Source organism: Carassius auratus, chromosome 21 (assembly GCF_003368295.1).
Source record: "Carassius auratus strain Wakin chromosome 21, ASM336829v1, whole genome shotgun sequence".
Classification (NCBI taxonomy): Eukaryota; Metazoa; Chordata; class Actinopteri; order Cypriniformes; family Cyprinidae; genus Carassius; species Carassius auratus.
The window spans coordinates 570214-593434 of record NC_039263.1 but is presented as its reverse complement, the minus strand read 5'-3'; the positions used below and the strand labels follow the sequence as shown (position 1 = coordinate 593434).

The 23221-nt window shown below is 37.5% G+C and overlaps 1 protein-coding gene across 1 annotated transcript; it reads left to right on the top strand.

Moving 5' to 3' along the window:
- Window positions 1-462: 462 nt before the first annotated feature.
- On the top strand, window positions 463-18573 carry pafah1b1b (platelet-activating factor acetylhydrolase 1b, regulatory subunit 1b). Its single transcript, XM_026195370.1, has 11 exons — window positions 463-648; window positions 5989-6240; window positions 9550-9634; window positions 9709-9783; window positions 9913-10119; window positions 11889-12057; window positions 13418-13520; window positions 13742-13970; window positions 14086-14187; window positions 16385-16541; window positions 16618-18573. Exons 2-11 carry the CDS (start codon window positions 6209-6211, stop codon window positions 16689-16691), a joined length of 1233 nt encoding a protein of 410 aa, XP_026051155.1. The 5' UTR covers window positions 463-648; window positions 5989-6208; the 3' UTR covers window positions 16692-18573.
- Window positions 18574-23221: the final 4648 nt, after the last annotated feature.

Sequence of the window (23221 nt, the reverse complement as noted above, 5' to 3'; positions counted from 1 at the left end):
CTTATTTTTTCATCTAATGTTCGTATTTTATTTCACTTAACAGAAAATGTAAATTTTCGTCTTAGATAACATTCGCAGAACACTATATAATACCCATGTCTACATGAATTAAAATCTTACTAATTTATCTAATTAATAATAGCTCACGCAGAAATGTAATGAAAATTCTTATGACATAGTGAAGTTCAATTGCTTTGTGCTATGCAGTGTGCACTGATATGTAACTACAGGGGGTCACATGTTAACTGACGTATTTTTTATACTGAAAAAATATATATGTTTTGAAAATATTCACATTTGGAAGACCCATGGTTAAAATGCATGAATTCATAAATGCCAATATTTATGGAAACGTGCCACCATAACGCGCGGCTCATCCTAAGTGTCGGCTGAAGGTTATGATGATGTAGAGAGCGGCCGCTGTGATCCTCAAGGCGTGCGCGCCCCCGTCCGCTGTTATCCTCAAGGCGTGCGCGCCCCCGGCCGCGTCATCAGTAGACGGTTATGCGGCGCAGAAATCAGGAGCAGAAACAGCGCTGGCTGAGCCGCAAAATCGGAAGTGACTTTCAGCAGAGACACATCCCACTCGTTTTTACTTTTTTACCTTGCTGCGTTATCTGGCAGATGAGACACCCCTCATATTTAAAGGTAAGGCTCATATCTGTTGACTGCTAGTTGCTCTATAGTGAAAGTGAGCCAGGTAAAGTGTGTATGTGGCTGTGAAATTTGCGCCGCCTGCCTGACTGACTCAAAATGGCGGACAGGCCGTTAGAGCAAAATAAGGGTGGGAATATCAGAGAACGATATAAACCAACGCCGGTAATGGCATGACATGTTTACACACGTAGATACGGAAATAATAAGTTTCTTTAATTCTCATAAAATTAAATCAAACCCTTGCTTGACCTGAGATTTGTGACAGTCGGCCTTAAGTGATTTGACCCATAATGTTAGCTAGTTCGCGTTAGCATCCTCTCAGCACCAAACGCATTGAATAAGTAATAACAACTGATGTCATTTGTATTTATGTGTTTTAGAACCTCTTTGGACTAAACCTGGCTTCATAAAGCCGTTTAATTTGTATTTCAGCGGCTGGTGTGGGTGATGTTTGGGGTTGGGTGTGCCTGTGATGCTTGAAGGCCGGATTTGTCACATCGATGCCGGTGTATAATTGTATGCTTCGCTACTGTTTTGATAATGTGCTGTTTAATCTGTCAACATGGGCGTGTATGGTATGTTGCGCTGTGTTTGCTAAATAATAGTAGGCCCTTTCATGATTATAGTTGGCAAACTAATTGTCGACGTTGACTGTCTGTCTGCCGTCATGTTTTGATTCTGTGTTTAAGATCGAATGTTTTTGAAGAAGATAAATAAACAATATTCTTAAATTAAATGATATTGCGAGCCATCGGCATCTTAATGTTGAGCAGATTTCAATAAATATTGGCTATGCTGAATTCTGATAAGAAAACATCACTAGCTCAAGAATCATGACATCACATGTAGATGTGAGAGCTTGTCTTGTTCTCGGTAACACTTGATATATAACGTTATATACGCCTCATATTATTTAGCTGTCATCATTCTCTCTTACCCACGCGGGTGTTGCCATTCTGTGGCCAGTGAATGTTATTTATCCGGCCTAATTCATTTTAGGCTACTTGGCCTGAACTTGCCTTATGTCATGACGTCATTCAGTGTGACGTCTTCATTGCAATCTAATTCTGATTTCATTTCCCCCCTGATATAAACTAATGCCTCTGCCTCACCCTTCCCAGATGTACATGACAAACTGACACACAGTTCTTGAGAATGTTTTTTAGAAATAAAACTGGTGATTTTCCATGAATGTGTTCAGTGTGCTCCCATATGTTTGGAATTATTGTAATTTAGGGGTTTGTTCATGCCCACACAAATGCTTTACATGTAATCCAATCTAATTTTTGGATGTGATTTGTCTCCTCTGATCAAAGCTAAAAAAAAAATGGCATGAATAAATTAAAATGGATGCACCGATGTATTGGCTAATAATTGGTGGTAGTTGATAAAAGCAATTATCTGCTCTATATGTCATTGCAAATTGTTTAAAAACGGCTAATGGTCAAGGCCAATTATATCCTGTCAGTCAAAAGGGGGTGGAAAAACATGTCATACTGCGACTTGTGTGTGGAGAAAATGTCTCTTGTGTAGATTTAGGGCTGTCGAAGTTAATTCAGTAATAATGCACACCCACACCATTAACTCAGGGGTTGCGAACTCCGATCCTGGAGAGCCGCAGCTCTGCAGACTTCTGCTCCAACCCTACTTACAACTCACCTGCCTGTAGCTTCCTAGTAACTGTTCATATCTTGATTACCTTATTCGGGTGTTTGATTGGGGTTGAAGCAAAACTCTGCAGGGCTGCGGCTTTCCAGGACTGATGTTCACCAGCCCTACATTAATGTAATCTCATTTTAAAATATATACATAATACTAGGGATGCACGATATTGGATTTTTGCCGATATTCGATATGCCGATATTTTCTAAATAATTTTGGCCGATGCCGATACCGATATCGATATATATACAAATATATACTGATATATTTACAAATATATACTGATATATTTAAACTTTAATTTTACTGAAGAGAAATCCATGTATCTCTTCTGTACTGATTCTACCATAAATTTATTATTTTACAAATGTAGACAGACATTCACATCTGAAAAACAGGTAAATTATTTCACTTGGAGAATATCGGTTTGGCTCATCGGCAGAAATATTCATATCGGCCGATACCGATAATGGTCATTTTAAGCTTTTATCGGCCGATACCGATGTTGTGCCGATATTATCGTGCATCCCTACATAATACATACACACACATGTACATATACCATAATTAACGCTGGTTCTATAATATGACCCTATGAATCACACACAGTTCAGGCCAGGGTTGCCAGTTCTGTGTTTTTTCTTTTCACCAAACATTCTTTGTAGCATGCAACCCATCCATTATTCACTAAGAGCTTTGTTCTCTGGTACTTTTAATAAAAAAAAAAAAAAAACAGTCACAGCTCTCTAATTCTGTCCATTTTGTTACAAAATTCAAACAATAAATGCTCAGATTGTTGCATTTATGTTTTTAGTACTAATCAGAATATTGTTAAATTATTGCCAAATATTTATTTAAAACGTAGACTGATTGCGAGATTGTATATTAAAATTTACCTGGTAGTTAAAAGCACCAGATCACAATTAAAGGTGCTGTAAGTTTTTGACTCTACTAAAGAATAAAAATACCATAATATGTTTGCAGATATTTAAGAAACAAGCTAAGTTAACATACTTGTTTATCTGAAAAACAATGCTGTCTTATTGTCAGTTATTCTCCTTTGAAAATGTCTGTTCCAGGTCAGATTGATAGTCTGTGTTTTGGTTTGTGAAACCCACCCACTGCTAGTTTACTCAATTGAATTTGAGCACCACGGGTTGCCAGCTGGCGAAAAACAGAGCACATTTCATTCACCGTCAAGTGCATTTGTTCCTGTTGGTGCATCAAGTTTGAGGAGGAGGGGACAAGCGGAAAAAAAAACTCTCATATATATATATATATATATATATAGTAATAATAATCAGTATTCACAATTTATTTTTGACATTGCAACTGTGCCCGACTTGTTTTGTAAGTGCATACTTCTACTTCTTTTTAAGCTAAAATTTAAAACCAGAAATTTCTGATTTTTTTCTTCTGTTTTTGTAAATTTTCAGAATCAGAAATGTTCTCTTTGTTTTTATATATAGAAATGTGCATATAACTGCAACCAGATTGTATAGACTTAACACTTTCATATGCTCAGGCATGTATTGAATTAGATCTATTATATTATAGAGCTGAAAGCAGCAGTCACAGTGTTGGTCTAGACTTTCTGTGCGAGTTGAGCAGTGGTTCTTGGAACCCAATTTGAAGCCATTTGTTTTGGGTTGTGTAATCTCAGATTTCAAATATCTTGTGTACAGATGTTTTATAACATTACATTAAGTAGAAATTAGATTGCAATAAAATATTTATATTTGGGCTTTCTATTGGAGAGATTGGTATTTAAAAAATTACACCGTCGAGGTTGGTTATTTTTCATAGAAGGATTGTAAGAACAGCTTGTATGTCCTTTTTGATAAACATGTGTACTGACCTTTGCTTTTTGTGTAATGCAGGGAAGTTAAGCTGACTTACTTCCCCTGCTTGGGATATGAATTGTAACTTTAACAGTATAGTAATTAGTTGTTTATTATAAGGAAAGTAAAACCTTCATAGAATTTAATCCAATATTACTAATTAGAGCTTCACAATTTATCACATTAGAATCAAAATATTGATGTGACTTAATGTGTTTGCTTGAATGTGTGGCATGCTTCAAAGTGAATGAGTGGTGCGCTGTTCTGTTCTGTCCTTTACTACACTCCAAACACACATGGTATAGGGCTTGTTTTTTTACAGTGGCCTCAGAGCAGTTTGCTGTTTTTGATTGTTCCAGGTGAAGTGTTGGATCAGTTAAAGTCCACAGTTCAGTTTTGTGGTAATGTGAATTGAGAACCCTAAGTTATCAAAGCTTTTTACTCGTGGTCGACCGATATATCACTGTCGACCGATATATTTGCAATTTTTTTTTTTTTTTTAAATATTGGCATCGGCCGATAAGTTTTTCTGCTTGGCCGCTATGTTTGAGGTGGGACTTTTATTTCGACGGCACTGAGAAAGGCAGCTCACAGTGCTCACATTCTCCCTCTTGTTTACTGTCGTTGTTAACCGTTCTGTCTTATACTAATAGAAGTCTGTCTAATAATCCGATAGAACAGTTAAACAAAGGAATTAATATACACATACAGTATTATGATGATTGCTTTTATATTATTAGTAATAGAAAGGCAAACATTATAATACTTTCTAATTTGCCATCAGCATTAAGCAAATATGCCTTTATATAATTTAAACAAATATTTGAATGACTAATGAGCATTTAATTTCACAAGCCATGCAAACTTAGTCTAATCCAGCTGTGAGATCTTTTGAAGTGTGCATTTCTATCTTGCATGATCGCATGTTTTTTAGGACATCCGTATGACTACATAATCCATCTGAATCAAGTGGTTTAATCCAGGTCAGAGACTGTCGCTTTATGTTGAACAAAATTCATTTAGGCTTCATGCACAAGAGCAATGATCAATGCACACACACATAGAGCACATCAAATAGTCAAATGGAAGCCCTAAATGGTGACAGTTTTCATTTTTGTGTGAATTCACTTTAGAAACCCTTTTTCAGAGACATAAGGCATTCTTACACCGTTTTGATAATGACTGCAAAATGTCTTGTAGCATTAAGTTGGAATGAACTGCGCTAAACATAATATTTGATGTTCTTTCCCAAGTCCAAAACACAGCCACATGTCTGGATATCTCATCTGCTCTCTGAAGGCCAGATCAGGCATTTTTCACCTGTGTCAAGCTATTTTAGTTTGCTCCGCACAGATTAGAGTGGATATTTGCAGGCTGTCAAAACTGACTGAAAGGATTACAAGATCTTGTCTCAGTCCCCCAACACCCCAATTCTCGTCTGGACAACTGTTTTATTGGACCACCATCCCCTCAGGATTAGCAAAGGAGATTTACGCCCTGCCACCTCCAGCACTTCCAGTCTGGTTGTTATCGAGGCTCAATGTTATTGTAGATCTTTGGGTTGGCTGTGATGGTTTCTTGTGAGCGCACATGGTCAGAATGAAATGTCTGATTTAATATAAGTTCAGAATGAGTAAGAAAGCTAATAGATTAGTAAAGGCTAAGGCTCCCTCTTTTAATGTGTTTGTAATGGTTTTTTGTCTAGTTAAATCATGTAGACTCAGGTCAGGTCAAGGTCAGAATTATTGCCTCTTCACATTTATCATGTATGAGCTTTTGTGTTTCTTTTTCTAATGAATCTCTCCTTTTCCCCTCTCATTTTTCCTAGATGGCAAGTTGATCAAGTTGGTGTTAGGTCCAGTGGGTCATCAATTTTGTCTTGTGTTTCGCTGTGGACAAAGTCTCCAGGCTGCAAAAGTAACGTCGGTTCGCACAAGAGTGTGAGATTGTGTCTCTCATCCAACAGTTCGTCCTGCTGAGGAGCTGCTCCGGACTGTTTGCCAGCTCCCTACTTGGGGCAGAGACAGCGCCCCCACTCTCCTGCCAAAATGGTGTTGTCACAGAGGCAACGAGATGAACTGTGAGTCTGAATTCTCATGTACTCATGATATACAGATCTGTATCTGACACATTAATAGACCACCATATTTGAAATTCTGTCACTTATCAAAATAAATCAAACAGGATCAAAATTGCAGAGTTCAGAGAAGTTGCATCAGTGTATAAGTCCTTTTTTTTATTACATTCAGAAATTGTGTAAAATACCAGTAAATAAAAGTAAATGGTATAGTTTCCCTCACTCCACAAATCCTTTAAATTTGTCTGTATTCAGAACAGTACAGGAATGAAAAATGGGAAAAAAATGGGAAAAAAAATAAGGAAAAATAAAAAAAAAAGTTATGTAAAGCGAAACCGAAACTGCCAGTGTGTGGGAAATAACTTCTTTCATTTAGCGTGAATCCTAATGTTCACTTTGTGTGTTTTGTGTGCTTGCCGTTAATTGCATTATATAAGCCACTTTAGAATACAAGTTGCAGCATGTTCGAGATGATAAAAAGTGACATTCCTGAAAATACAGCAAGTTTTCACTGTTAAATGGGTAGATATCAATGTGTGATAAAATGAAATGATTATACCCTGTGAAACTTGACATCAAGTGCAGTTCAGTGCACTAGTAAAGAGCATGACTGCCTGCGCCTCAGGGAGCACCCTGCGACAGCTAGTTAGCTTTAATATTTCATAAAGCCTCCACATAGTGGAGGAGGGGTTCATAATTGCGTGACCATCTTTGTGCATTCTCAGGTTCCTAGGTTCTCTCGGTAATCTTGGGTGCACCGTAAATCTGTGAATTTCTCAATTCTCTTATTTAAAGAGTGGCAGTGATGAAGAAACTGTTCTGTCTGATATTTGATAAGCATGTTTAGATGTGTCGTTGTTGGCTGACCACCTTGTTTGGAAATAATGTTATTGCTGGAAGCTTGTATTGCTGAAGCCTTTAAGCCAAGGCAACATAACAAACATCAAAAGCCTTCACCCAGTTCAGGCCAATGATTGTAATTCAGCAGCTCACTAAATAATCACTACACTGAAGTTAAATCATGCTTTAATTTTTTTCTTTGAAGGCATACTACTCCCAAAAATTAAAAGTTTGTCATTAATTACTTCAGACTGTAAGTTACAAGTAAGCTTCACTGCCAGAGTCCAGAAAAGTATGAAAGACATCAGAATAGTCCATATATAAATGAGTGTATGCATTGGAAACTGCTTATGTTTCCGATGTGAACTCTTATTTGTTAATTTTGATGTCAAGAAATGTGTGTTTTGCATTGTAGCAGATGCAAAGTAAATATGAGATAGTGGACCTGTTTTGGATGGGGCATTTAAAAGCATAAAATATGAATTTTATGGGGATTGGATATTTTCCCCCGTCACAGCTTTGTGTAGACACTAGTGAAGGGCTTGAGAGCGCAAAATCTTCTTGTAACGCCATCAGGCAGTCAGTGAACAGTCAGTGCCATAGTTTTTGAGCTCTTCAGTAAGCCAACTTATGAGTGGTTAGCTCACAGTTGTCTGTGTAGATGAAATTGGCATTGGAGAAAATATTTTAACTGAAAAAGAATGCATTTCACCATTAAGAAACTTATGGAAACATTAAGAAATTGAATGAGGTGGCTGCACTTTGATTCCAGTTTTTGCCTATGGTTACTGGACCACTTGTGTTCCACAGCTTCCTTCAGAAAAGTCACGGTTACTAAAACTAGTCTTGAAGCTGCTGACATCTGTCTAAATTTAGCCCATTGGCCAGCTCATGAAATATTCACCATCATCTGAAGAGGTGAAAGTCTCATTTACATAATGAAGCACAGGAAGAGAAAAGAAGAGGGTGTGTTTCGAGAGACTGCGTGAACGTGTTCAGTCCTCCATTTTGGCATTTCCTGCTGTGTCATTTGAGACTTTTTCCATCCTTAGTGGTGGGTGTCCATGTCAACCAGGGCGCTGTGTTTTGGTTACTTCCAGGCCCTTTCTCCCCCCAGTCTCCACGTTCATTATAGATGGAACTTTCTTACGAAGTCACATCACTTGCAGCTGCGCATGCATTGTGGTGGCAGAAAAACACTGGTTACGTGTGGAGGGAAAGTCCATGGAATAAGAGAAACATGTATAATTTTGTGCCTTTTGGATGTCAATCAAAATGCTAATAATTTTTATGGAATACTGTCATCTAAGACACTATTTGAAGCTAAACGCAGATGTTTAAATGTACAAACAAAGGATTAAAACTACAACGATTGAATCGACAACAACTGTTACTTCACAGTGCATTAACTATGTTAATAAATACTGTACAACTTTTGATTTCAACAATGAAGGCTATAGCCTAAATGTTGAAATTAACAATGTTGTCGAAGTGCAGTTTACTAATTTTAAATGTTAAATAATTTAGTTAAATAGTTTAATAAATAGAACATTATTGTAAAGTGTTACAGAATTTTTTTATACACCAATTCAGATGTCTCGTGAGTTCAGTGTTGGACAGGTCAGTTGTTTAAACTATTAATTAAATTGAATCGGTTCAAAGGAATCATTAGTTTGCGAATCAGACGTGTGCGGCACGCGTTGTGTAATTATCTCTGCAGTTTAAGATATCGCACAAGATTTGACAACGCAGAAAACATTTTATCACTGGATATTTTTTTGTTTTGTTTTTGTTCGCTCTCTCTCTTTCTCTCTCTCTCTGCTCGTTCTTATATGCACCCTGTTAAACTGATAGGACTTAAAAACACATGCAAATGATAAACTCTCACTCTATGATGGTTAAGCTATGCAATTAATCTGCGAATCACATTCGTCAAGGGCCGGGAACATAGTATCCGTAGTATTTTTTTTTCCTATAGCATATTACTACGGTATTTCTTCAAAAGTAGATCGTGAAGACATTTTTATCATCCACAGTCAAAAATCATTAGTTTCACCGAATTGGTCTGTAGGACATGAGTATTGCATCACCAAAACATCTTGTCAAAAGCAAAAGAATGGCCTTGTTCACACTGCAGCTAAATACATTTGTCATTTCTATTAAATCACTTCTCTTTCTGTACACAAAGTCTGTTAAATGTTGTTACTTTATAACAATAATGGAGCTGATGCTTTCCTGCACTTGAATTCCATTGTTGCTCAAACTTTTCAGCATTTTTTTTTGTGTCCAAGTCTTGATGTCCCTAACAAAATTTACATATCTGTAATTATGTTACTTGCTGCATATTGATCTCTATGCCACTGTCCATGTGATAAGTGCACTTTCATCATTGATCATTTACCATTTGGAGAAAGCCTTAGCTGCATGATTCCACGTTTCTTTATCTAATGAAATCACCTCTTTTTCTTTCAGAAATCGAGCAATAGCAGATTATTTGCGCTCTAATGGCTATGAAGAAGCATATTCTGTTTTTAAGAAGGAAGCAGAGTTGGATATGGTAATAGCATGTTTTTACACTAAGCTTCAAAATGGAAAAAGATGTATTAGGTCTCATTCTTGTAATTTCTTCAGAATGAAGAGTTGGACAAGAAGTATGCAGGCCTTTTGGAAAAGAAATGGACTTCAGTCATCAGATTACAAAAAAAGGTCAGTAAATCATTTTTTCAGTATATTCTCTTTAAAAAAAAAAAAAAAAATGGGCTATGTGTCTTAAATAACTGCACAGGTGTCAATTTTTCAAGATAACAATCCCAGTTTTTCCTCTATTTTTGTTAGGTAATGGAGTTGGAGTCCAAACTAAATGAAGCTAAGGAAGAGATCACTTTAGGAGGCCCTGTGGGACAGAAACGAGACCCCAAAGAGTGGATCCCACGCCCGCCTGAGAAGTACGCCCTCAGCGGCCACAGAAGCCCCGTCACACGCGTCATCTTCCACCCTGTGTTCAGCCTCATGGTCTCCGCCTCCGAGGACGCCACTATAAAGGTGTTTTTATTACTCTGTATTTTTGTGTCAGATGTTGGGACTTTGATAGGCTGCACAAGGATGTATGCATATGCTATACGGATGGTGTGTTGTGCCATGTTTCAGTTTATAAATCCATCTGCTCTTATTCTTTTCTGCTGAGTCACTGAGTGTCTCTATGGAGAAACCCTGATGCTCTGGTTTCCCAGGGCAATGGCACAGTGAGCAGTTCTCTGGAGTGTTCTCAGCCTGCATTTCTTTCTTTGTGCATTTCTCTGTACCTTCTGCATAGCAAGACATGGATGGATCCCAAGTAAATATCACAGCCAGACTGCTGGAGACATGTTGCATCACACCTATTTATATAGGTCTTCTAGAAATCCCCTGTTGCCATTTGCAGTTGAAATGGTATACTCTTCTATGCTACGTTTAAAACCTGCTATTAAGCTTTGCAACTGTACATTTAACATTCTAGATTGGAGCTTTAGTGTAAAGTAGAGCTTGCAAAAATAAAACCGTACTGGTTTTTCAAGAGTATTTGATGACTCTGCGTGTTAATATTTGCCTAATGTAAATGATACTGTGCAGCTCTAGCAGTCTTTGGTGTTTGGGGAAACCAAGCATTGAGTTAACAGTGTGAGTGATGCATTGTCATGAACGATGCAAAAACAGTCCTGTTTGTGTCACTTGATTGTGTCACTTGATGAGTTTGCAAAAATTTTGGTTTAGGTAAATTACAAATATTTAAATATTTATTTTAAGATTTTCCCAATATGGATCACTAATAATGAGCACTCTAGTTTTTTTATATATATATATTTATAATTCTGTATGCACAACCCTTCAGAAGTTTGAGATATAATGTTTAGTATATGTTAACAGATCACATCAGTTATTGAACAATTATTATGCTACTATATAGTGTATTATTTATTGTATATTTTGATTTGATTGCATATTTATAACGTATAATATATCGATCTATCTGTGGGTTTTGTCCAGAATTGCATTGGTGTAGTTTGATTCTGAAAAATGAATTTTGTGTGTTAAGGGGCTTTCGTACCAGAGGAACCTTTTCATGGTTCCTTGAACTATTGGCAGAATTTTCCTCTCTTTGGTGTGTTCGCATTGCAGGAACTAGGAACAGTTTTAATTCTAGGAACTCCGTTTGAGGGAACTAAATTAGCTCTTACTTCACAGTAGGTCTTAGATGGATCTATAGGAACTGCCAGTGAAATAAGTGTATGCTGATTGGCCAAACGCATACAAAACACCTGCAACCCGGCAATTTTCAAAAGCCAAGTAAAAATATTTTCTCCATGAACATGGAAAACATCGATAAGGGCATTTACCCATGGTCTGTAGTGTTGTGTTCTTTGTTCATCCTCGAAGATAACACTGCAAGTTGTCATAGGAGATTAATCAGATTTTCATGCTCTTTCAATTGTGAAAATTGTGCGTTCACATTCCATTTCCTCTATTACTGTATCCTCCATTCATCGGTTATTGACATTTGTAAATACCACGAATAAAGACCTCACCAACGGCCTCTTCAGAATTCCTGCTTCCAGGAAAATGGGTCAGAGAAAAAAATAGGATCTCCAGGAATGACCCTGCTGGCTAGTACTAGAACTGCACTGTGTGAAATCACCGATGTTCTGAAAGTACCAGAGCACTCAAATGTTTTACTCCGGCTACATAAACTGTCTTTGAAAGTGTGCAACATTTATTATAATTTTGAATCACTTAGACACAGGTGTGTAAGCATGTTCCGTTGCATTCTTTTGCAGGTTTGGGACTATGAGGCTGGCGATTTCGAGCGTACCCTGAAGGGTCACACTGACTCAGTGCAGGACATCTCCTTTGATCTGAATGGAAAGCTGCTGGCTTCTTGCTCCGCAGACATGACCATCAAACTCTGGGACTTCCAGGGCTTTGAGTGCATCAGGACCATGCACGGTGTGTGTATTTGCTGCCACATTATAACCGTTATTCTAACCTACTGCTGGAAGAACTTCCTTAAAGGGGGGGTGAAATGCTATTTCATTTCAGAGTTTTTTACACTGTTAAAGAGTTGGATTCCCATGCTAAACATTGACAAAGTTTCAAAAATTAAGTTGTATGTTTGAAGGAGTATTTCTGTTCCAAAAATACTCCTTCCGGTTTGTCACAAGTTTCGGAAAGTTTTTTTCGAGTATGGCTCTGTGTGACGTTAGATGGAGCGGAATTTCCTCATATGGGTCCTAAGGGCACTTCTGCCGGAAGAGCGCGCGCTCCCGTATAGCAGAGCAGAGAGAGGCTGTGCACAGACAATCACTGATCAGAGCGAGAGCGTCCCGAAATGGCACAGAAGTGTGTTTTTGGTTGCCAGGGCAAGACAACCCAGCACAGATTACCAAAAAAAAAAAAAACAGCATTAAGGGACCAGTGGATGGAGTTTATTTTTACAGAGCATCGACGGAGTTGTGCAAGTGTTTGTGTTTGTTCCCTGCATTTCGAAGATGCTTGTTTTACAAACAAAGCCCAGTTTGACGACGGATTTGCGTATCGTTTATTTCTTAAGGATGATGCAATCCCATTGAAAAAGGGTCACGATTGTGTGTTGGAACCGCAGGCGGTGAGTAAAACTGCTTAAAATATCTCTGCTTCCTTGTTAGTGCGTCCGCATCCCATCAGAGACCCGGGTTCGAGCCCCGCTCGGAGCGAGTCGTTGCTGCTGCTGCTCTCGTTCAGTTACAGCCTCGGGATCTGATTCTGGATCATAAATAAACGGCTGAATCTGACTGTTAGCTATGGTTTGTTTTGGATGTTTTTTTCCTCACGGTAATGTCACAGCTTCCAAACGCTCTCAACGCAAAAGCCTACTGGCGTGAAAACGAGCATTTCACCCCCTCTTTAAATGGCCTTTGACTTACCATGTACTGCAGCCACCTCCAATATAGGCTTAAAGCTTACTGGGATCCTTATTAGTGTGCTGGAGAATCCTCTCTCTGGATGCTGAGACTCAGTCAGGACCTGTTGGTCCAGGGGGAGGGGTAAAGGTTTGTTTGGGTTAGGATTAATCATGCTGACAGATTTAATCTCTCTCTCAAATAACAAAGGTTCCTCTTTTAACCATATGCCGCAAGTCCTGTCCTTTACATCTGTCAGTAAATGACTAGATATTTAAAATGAAGATTCTGGTTAATTTATTTTTTTTTTTTTTTTTTTGACATTGGATAAATGCTTCTAACCATAAGACCAGTTGCTTGAATCTTAACTGTAACTAAGCTTTCCCCTGCACCTTTTATCTCATTCGTCCTCCTCCTCACATCCTCAGGACATGATCACAATGTGTCGTCAGTTGCCATCATGCCCAACGGTGATCACATAGTGTCTGCTTCCAGGGATAAGACCATTAAAATGTGGGAGGTGGCCACTGGGTGAGTAATACTAAAGTGCATTGTGATCCGAATATTGAACACTCAAGAATTTGAGTGAGTCACATGTAGCTTTGAATGTCTTGTAGTGTTTGCCATGTTATTGCCTCAAGCCAAGTAATTACATAATTTGTCTTTTTTCTTTTTTTTTTACATAGCAATAAAAACATTCTGTGTTAGCATATGCATATCAATGTATAATGATTCTCATGGTCTTGCCACAGCTACTGTATGAAGACGTTCACGGGTCACAGGGAGTGGGTGCGTATGGTCCGGCCCAATCAAGACGGCACACTATTGGCCAGCTGCTCTAATGACCAGACGGTGCGCGTGTGGGTGGTGGCCACCAAGGAGTGCAAGGCGGAGCTGCGGGAGCACGAGCATGTGGTGGAGTGCATTTCCTGGGCCCCTGAGAGCGCACACCCCACCATATCTGAGGCTACAGGTTCTGAGGTACATTGTGTTGGTTGATGTGAGCCTCATTTTCCCTTTTCTGCATCATCATCATGATCCTCTAGGATGGTATAATGTCTTTCGTTAATAATTTATTGTGTTTACTCTCTTCCAGAACAAGAAGAGTGGAAAGCCTGGGCCATTCCTGCTATCCGGATCCAGAGACAAGACCATTAAAATGTGGGACATAAGTACTGGCATGTGCCTCATGACACTGGTGAGTTAAGCTATAGTTCAGGCAGCTTCATTGAATTATATCTATAGCTATACTGCCTGTGTTCAGAATAGAAAACACTCCTCACTGCATTCGGCTAATTTTTATTAAATTTTTTTTTAGCTGTTAACAAGTTTCCACTCAAGTTTTCACTTTCAAAAAAGAAGGTCATGATAATGAAATCAAACTGAAATTTAAGATACTAAGTTGTTATTTAGAGATCGAATGTTGATATTGACAGAAGTCAGTAAAAATGTGAAAATGAGATACTAAATTACGAGATTTGTCCAATTGTTAAGACAAAATGTTCAATAGTGTAAAAATGTATGAAGCACTGCTCACAAAGAAGTCTCTGTCAAACCAAGCAATGTTCTGCTTGTTAGCACGGTGACTTGAACCCGTTGTGAAATCTGAGTGGGAAATTTGTATAGAATTCCTGATTATATGGATTCCTTTTGAAATGTGACTGCACCGGTCATAAATATGAGAAGTTGATTAGTTGTGATTATGAGACACTAAGTCATACCTGGAGAGTTGGAATTTTTTTTTTTCCTTTATAATTATGACTTTGTTGTAATTAGGGATGCACCGGTTGACCGGCCATAAATCGGAACCAGCCGGTTTTTGCTTAAAATACGCGATCAGCAATCGGCCGGTTTTTGGTCTTTTTCTGGCCAATTTTTCCGGAAGTGAGGCCGCGTGCACAGATTACATTATAATCATTCGCTATCATGTCATTTGTGTGGAAGTATTTTGAAATCTGTGCGCAGGACACGGGCAGCCGATCAGCACTGGAAATACAGAGCTACATGTCTGAGGCACAGATAGCAGGAAGCGTTGTTGTACTGGCGCTCAAATAAGAGCCTTTCCTGCACGCACTAGCTGCGCGAGCGTATACTGTACCGGTCCGCGCCCTGAACACGAGTAGACCGTGAAGAGATGTTCAGCTCAACTTCTCACATGTTGGATGAGAAACGAAACGGACTAAACTGACAAAACTGAAATGCTTTTTTTTTTTTTGTAAAGTAGAAGCTGCATACACGTTTGAAAAGACAGAAGTAGCCTAAACGTCAGTTCTTTATAGGAGGATTATTTTTATTTTACCTTAAAAATACATCGACTTACTTTGATTTAAAAATCACCTGCTGTAGCACACTGAAAAAGTCTTTCATTCATCCAATTAAAAAATTTATGGGTAATGATTCACATTTACACATTAATTTTTTTAACTGGAGACAATAATTATTTATTTTTTCATTGGCTGATTTTAACATTTTTGAATAATTTACTAATATAGCATACTTTTTTATTCTCACTGGTAAAGCTTTTTTTAAATTTAAAACCAAATTTAAAAACTAAAACAAATACTGAACGCTGATTAAGAAACCTCTTATAGAATGTGTGTTGATTGTGTTGTTTGGACTGTAGAACTATGCAGTTGTTGCCTTTAATTTCACATGATTACAGTTAATCTTTCCATTTAAGGCCAGTTCTATGTAGTTTCAACCCAATTCAGAAACAAAAGCTAAATGCTGATGTCTGTAGCATCTGTGTTTGTATTGAATGTAGTCTGCTTACTGTGCACATACTGATGTTAATTTCAGATGGTTACAGTTATTGTTTTCAAAGTATTGCTTTTTCCTTATTTGTGGTGGCAATGGGCCATTTATTTATTTGATGCTCAACAATTTTAAACCGTTGTGTGTTACATTGTTACACTGTCATTGTTGAATCCTGTGTTTTCAATTTCTGAAAACTTTTTTTTTCAATCCAATTTAGTTTATATAGAGTTAGTAACAGTCCAGTTAAATAAAGAGTTAAATAAAGGATGTTTAAAGTAGCAGCAGATTCCCTCTGCTTTATTTCTCATGCTATTAATTAACAGTTGCATTGCATTACTCAATACAATGTCCTCTATTTTATAATGCACATTTTAGTGAAATGTATTAATGGTATTCCATGCATATAGAGATTTTGCCTTGCAATCGTTGTATACTTTTTTTAAACATGGCCAGTGTATATATATCATACTCTATTTACTGCTTTGTATTTGATTGATTGAAGTATTAGCAAACTGCTTTTACAAATACACACTGAAGTGACTTTTCCCATTTCCTAGATCTATTGAATCATACAGCAAATTCTGGGCTTTTATCCATCGTTTCTCCTTCTTCTTTCATCTTTTCTTCTCTCGCCTCAGGTCGGTCATGATAACTGGGTGCGTGGAGTGCTGTTCCATCCTGGTGGGAGATTTGTAGTGAGCTGTGCTGATGACAAGACCCTGCGCATCTGGGACTATAAGAACAAGCGCTGCATGAAGACTCTGAGTGCCCATGAACACTTTGTGACCTCTCTGGGTAAGTCAAGCAGATGATGAAATTTGAGTCTCCATACACCATTAAATAAATGCAATATCCATCCTCTCTTCCACAGATTTCCACAAGACTTCTCCTTACGTGGTGACAGGAAGTGTAGATCAAACGGTGAAAGTGTGGGAATGTCGCTGATCTCCACAGGATCCGCCCCGTCCCCCCCCCCCCCCCCCCCCCCAACGCCACCACTTTGGCCACTCCCACACCTGCTCTTCAGGAAGCACTCATTACTATGGTTACCACCTCATCCAGCTCTCTTCTAATAACTATTGTCCTTTCATGTAAATTACTCTGGATGTAGTTTGAGCTTATTAAATGTTACACAAGACACTCACATGGTAAAAAAAAAAAAAAAAAAGAAATGAGTAAAAAGTAAACAAGTATTCTTGCATGGTGAATCCAGACCTTGTATACTGTACATTATTTGCTTCTCCTCATCTAAAGTACCGTAGGGATGCGGAGCACAGGTGTTGCTCTCGCCTCAAGCGTTTATGAACAGAAGGCAGGGTTCAGGATACAGGGCACTCAAAACCCTTCTGTTGGACATTTACGTTTTCTTTCTTTGACGCTTGTCACATTCTGCTTTACAGAAAAGAAAGACTTTTAAACATTTAAACTGACTGAAGAAGAACAGCATGACATGTCTGTTCCGGGGGTCTGTAATGTAATTTAACTGTATGAACACCTGGATGCTCAAAAGATTCGTCACTTTAAGAAGTAGTAACAACTTCAGTTCACATTATTGAATCGTTCTCATCCATGAAGTCCTTTCCATTTAAAAAGCAGGCAAATCTTCATGCAATCCCATTAGAAACTAAGTGCAGGAAACATGATATGAGCTTTTAAAAGGACATGGATCAGTAAAGTGCACTTGTCCCTGGAGAAAATAGGGTTTACATTTTTGTTTTTGCTTTCTCTTTTTTTTTTTTTTTTGTACAGAAGATCTCATTCTGACACCCTCTGTCACCACGTCTCGGAAATGGAGGACTTTGACATACTTTATTTACTGATAGAGGGCAAGTGAAGTGTCGTTTTACTCCTCCTTAACTGCGCACATTCACCATTTCCAGAACTGCGTTCAACTTTCGGGACAAATGCAGCTACATCTCATCCACGGTCTGATTTCCTCCCAGATTTCTCTCTGACCGCCCACATTCTGCCTCCCTATTCTCTGAAATGACTTCATTGGGTCATAGGTTTCACTAACCCCTCCTCGCGAAACGCTCTGCGTCATTGATATAGCGATTTCATTGCTTGGTCATTCTGCTGCTTGCTTGCACCATCTGCTGCCCGTCCGCTTGTGCACGCGTTTGTGAAGACTTCAGGAGACGATGCCCGTACTGGCTTTCTGATGTGCTCTGTGGTACTGCTCAGTGACCATGTGCCGAGGAGCTCATCTAGTCAGTCTCTCTTGATTCAGGCAGGTTCTTGGCATTGCAGAAGAGGATGCTTTTTTTTTAAAGTGACACCTCCACCGTAGGTCAACGTGCAATATCTATAGGCTGCTCTGTGTTAACTATTAAGGTGTGTATGTGTTTTCTATGAACACAGTTCTGGGAAGATGGCCTCCTGATCAGATTAACAGGGCAGACAGGCGTGAGATTGAAAGGTAATCAGTCCACTGGCTGCCGTACAAGGCAACAATTAGCAACTTATAAGACTACATCAGTGGTGAGTAGATTGCTGTGCTTGCTGGTCCGCAGCGTACTGTTTCCAACAGTAGAGTCATGTATGCCCAACCACTGCCATCCTAAAGCTGTGTATGTAGAATCTATGGATGTGTGCGTGGACGTCACTTCCTGTCTGTGAGCACACGGCGGACTCTGACTCCAGCTATTCGCTTTCTCTGCCTTGTTAATGTGCTGAGAATCCCCAGTATCGAGGACTTCATTCTGCTTCTTGTGGTCTCACTGTTGACACACACTCGTGCACTCACATAAATAAATAATTGTCCATCAGTATATCTTGATGTCATTGTTTGCAACATAATTAAAATAATAAAATATCTGTAAATATACATCAGCCCAATCTGTTGTTGTTCTTTCATCAAGGGTAGTGGCCAAAATATTGCCATTCTCTCTCTGTGGGAATAATGCAACATTTCAACCAAAATAGTTGTTTTCAACAGGTCTGTGAAGGGGATTCGATATTATTCAGTAATATTTGTAGAAAAAGTTTACTAATATAAAAGTTTATTAAATCAAGTAAATGTAAATATTATATAGCCATTGTTTTGCAGTGTAAGAATTATAATATAGTAACATATACTGTACATGGTTTCTTAAAATAAGATCCATGTTGTAAAATGTTGAAATTTAAAATGATTTTTTTTGGGGGGGTATGAATTAATTTGGATTTAAATGAAGATAGCTGCTGTTTTATGCTGTCTACAATTAGTCAATTACAATGTTTTTATTAAATTGTGATCACGTTAAATACAAATTCCGTGTATTAAATAAGCAATATGATATCATGTATAATATAATATGTAAACCAGAACTGTGTGGTTGATGAATTTTTGAGAAGGGCCATGTTTGTAGGCTTATTCTGTTCACTGGTCTTGTGTCATCTGCAACAGTGACTTTGTTCTGACCTTGCACATCTAATGATGTCATGCCTGAGAAACTTCAACAGACTGGCGCCAAAACAGCCATTTCCATGGAAACAGTGGATGATGCAGCGTGGACGCAGCACTGAAGACGTCAATAATGTCGCTCTCTTTTTCACTCCAGCTTCTGTTCATTTTTATTTGTTGCTTGTTCCTGCAGATAATACAATACAAGTCAACAATTGAAAACTAAACCATTAAAGAATTTTTATTGTGTTTATCTGCCACTTGTGCATTTGTAGACATCATTTGACAAACCAGAAACTACTTCATATAAACTTATAATGGTCCTAACATGGGTATAGAAAAAAATAACATTTATGTAAGGGCAAATTATACGGTTTAATTTAAGACCTCATTACATCCCTAGTGTTGAGGATATTAGGAACAATAACATATTTCAGCCTACTACATCAGACATTTAGACACAGGCCACTGTATCCTGGCAACAGTGTGTGTGTGTGTGTGTGTGTGTGTGTGAGAGAGAGAGATAAGGCTCAGTTCTCTCTATGGAGTCTCTAATGAGTCGGCCAATGAGATGCCCATTGTTTGTAAAGGATTCAGTGTCCAGCCATGTGACATTTTGGCCAATGTCTTCATTTCCTGCTCTCTTTCTATATATATATATCCGGTGTCAGATACATTTTACTAGTCTGTGTTAAAGTATAAATTGTGAGAAAACAATAAGCTATGCAAAATTTGGTGTTGTGGCATCGTTGACAAAAAAAGTCTGAAGTTATTAGCATGTAAATACTGTTTTCTCAAGAGGGCTTTTAATACCACTAGATGGAGCACTTGCATTGAAAAACAATATAGTATCACAATACCATAAAACATAAATTAGAAATAAATCGTGACATTTTTCAATTAAAACCCATCTAGTGAATAAATTCTCATTGATGAGTGCATGCACAAAAAGTTTTTTGAATGTTACTGTTATTACCATGTTATTGTTAAATTCTTCCATCCCTTTTCATTGTGAAATTTATAAAAACTAGTGCTGTCAAAAGATTAATTATATCCAAAAGAAAATAAAAATTCACATAGTATATGTGTGTGTACTATTGTACTATTGTGTGTACTATTATGTATATGTAAATACACATCTATGCATGTATATATTTAAGAAAAATATGCTATGTATACATATTAAATATATTTACATATAAATTATTTGGATATAAATATATTTTCAAAAATATTTTCAAAATATATACTGTATGTGTGTGTATTTATATATTTATACATAAATATACACAGTACACACAGATATATTATGAAAATAAACATTTATTTTGGATGTTATTATTCGTTTGATGGCACTAATAAAAACATAATCCCTGAGAATTACCAGTATCATTTAATTAAATGAACTTGTTACTCCAATAACATAACAGTCCAAATTTATATCAAACTCTTATTTTATTTATTTAACAAAACAACATTAATGTTACTCTGGAATGTTTATGCAAGTAAATTAACATGTATACTATACACTTACAAAAGATGTCATTGTGGTTGTACCTTTTCAAAAGGCATGAATTGTGGATATTACCTTAAAAGATCATATAGTACCTTAGAGGGTTAGTTCACCCAAAAATGATAATTAGGTTGTGTTTTACTCACCCCCGAGGCATCCTAGGAGTATATGACTTCCTGCTTTCAGGCGAATCCAGTCAGAGTTATATAAAAGTTGTCTTCAATATTTCAAGATCTATCGTTGGAGTCAGTGGGTATTGCATTGCTTCAGTCCAAAAGAAGTTAAATAAAAAGCCCCCTTCTGTAAAAATAATTTAAAAAGTGTCTCACGCAGCTCCGGGTGGGGGGTGAATGAAGAACAAAATTCAGTCCCAGAAGTGTGTATGAGGAGGGAAAAGGCTAAAATATAATACAAATAAATTTTTGAGACAAAACAAACTTATAGATAAAAAATAATAATAATCAGCCTAAGCATAAAGCAGCTGATACCCAAGTTGTAATAGGCCCCAAAATGTGTAACTTTTATTTAAATTGTTATATCTAAGAAAGAAAGAGAAGTGATGTGTATTTGTATAGTTGTGCCTTATTTGCAAAATTTGCTTTGTGTACTAAAAACTAAGATTTTTTTGTGTGTGTCTCTTCCATGTCAAAACAGATGCAAATACATTATTTAATCAAATAAATAAAAATTATTTTAAAAGAGTAATTATAATTATATTCTAAATGATAATTAATTTATATATAGTATACAAATATGGAGATGTTACCGTGTTTCAGCAGTTGACTTGAAAGACACCTCACTTTATCATCCCAGCCTGCAGTGAACCTGCGAGACGTCTCTGGGAGGAGCTGTGAAGGACAGTCAGACTGTTAGTAAAGTGTGCATGAGCTGTATGTGTTGACATCTGCTATTTTTGTCTTTGTGAAACAGGTGTGCATACACAGACATGCACTTAATGTTGACTGTCTATGTGTGTATTTGTATGTATGTGTATTACCATGTTGCAGCTCTGAGCTCAGTGCTGATTGGAGGAGAGGCCCTGACTGTGTTCTAGTCATCTAGGGTATCCCTACAAATCAGCCAATCACAGTCTGTTGCCATGCAAGCACTCATTCATAGAGATTTCAGCATGCACAAGCTGTTACACAGCATCTTTAAAAAAGCTGCTTCACATTTTTTACATTTAAAATAGTACAAGGACCATTAAAAAGTCTTTATATTGTTAATTATTATTATCACTACTAATAATAATAGCCGTTGTGGATTATCATTGCAACTGGCCAAATTCTGGATTCAGGCCATATATCTTGCTTAAAAGCAATAAGGTCCTTTCATTGTGCATTACGTAGCATTAATTTGAAGAGAAAAAAAATCTTGAAATCCAAAGTATATTAATAGTTAAAGCAATCATAGGCCTAGTAAGTGTTTAAATACTATAAGACGTTGTATTATTTAAATTAAATATTATTTAAATAAGTATTTTTAAATACTTTACAGCTTTCCAGAAATGAAGTTTCCGTTTCAAAAGCGTCTGATTTGCATTCTAACAACTAAACGGTTTCCCTTTTAGTTAGGTGTAGAGCTGTTTCTTTCCTAAAATACATTTTCAGATATATGGAATAAATAATAAACATTTGTTCATTGAATCATAGAGATTCTTGCGTTGATTTCGACGGTACACAGTGAACATCGCCTACCCAAAAGCTAATCCACGATCTGGGCGTGGTCATTTCATCACTCGTTCGAGATGATTGGCAGGTACCAAGACAGCGAGGCAGGCTCACACTCTATGGCAAGCCGCTTAAACACGTAAAATGAAAACTAAAATACGCATATATTTGGTAACTAGCACATATAATTTTTAGATAGCAGTAGTATACAATAGTGAATACATACCCGAGTCCAAAAAAGTTGGGACACTGTACAAATTGTGAATAAAAATAGAATGCAATGATGTGGAAGTTTCCAATTTAAATATTTTATTCAGTATACAACATACAACATTGACTTATCAAATGTTTAAACTGAAAAAATGTATAATTTTAAGGGAAAAATAAGTTGATTTGAAATTTCATGGCATCAACACATCTCAAAAAAGTTGGGAGGAGGCCATGTTTACCACTGTGTGGCATCCTCTCTTCTTTTTATAACAGTCTGCAAACATTTGGAGACTGAGGAGACAAGTTGCTCAAGTTTAGGAATAGGAATGTTGTTCCATTCTTGTCTAATACAGGCTTCTAGTTGCTCAACTCTCTTAGGTCTTCTTTGTCACATCTTCCTCTTTATGATGCGCCAAATGTTTTCTATGGGAGAAAGATCTGGACTGCAGGCTGGTCATTTCAGTACCCAGATCCTTCTTCTACACAGCCATGATGTTATAATTGATGCAGAATGTGGTCTGGCATTGTCATGTTGGAAAATGCATGGTCTTCCCTGAAAGAGACGACATCTGGATGGGAGCATTTGTTGTTCTAAAACTTGGATATACCTTTCAGCATTGATGGTGCCTTTCCAGATGTGTAAGTTGCCCATGCCACACCGGAGAAAATTTATAAGAGACATGCCACTTCCTCAATC

Coding starts and splice junctions, on each gene's coding strand:
- pafah1b1b (XM_026195370.1), top strand. CDS start 6,209: ATGGTGTTGTCACAGAGGCAACGAGATGAACT. Junction 9,635..9,708: donor AGGAAGCAGAGTTGGATATG/GTAATAGCATGT, acceptor TAATTTCTTCAG/AATGAAGAGTTGGACAAGAA. Junction 13,971..14,085: donor CTGAGGCTACAGGTTCTGAG/GTACATTGTGTT, acceptor ACTCTCTTCCAG/AACAAGAAGAGTGGAAAGCC.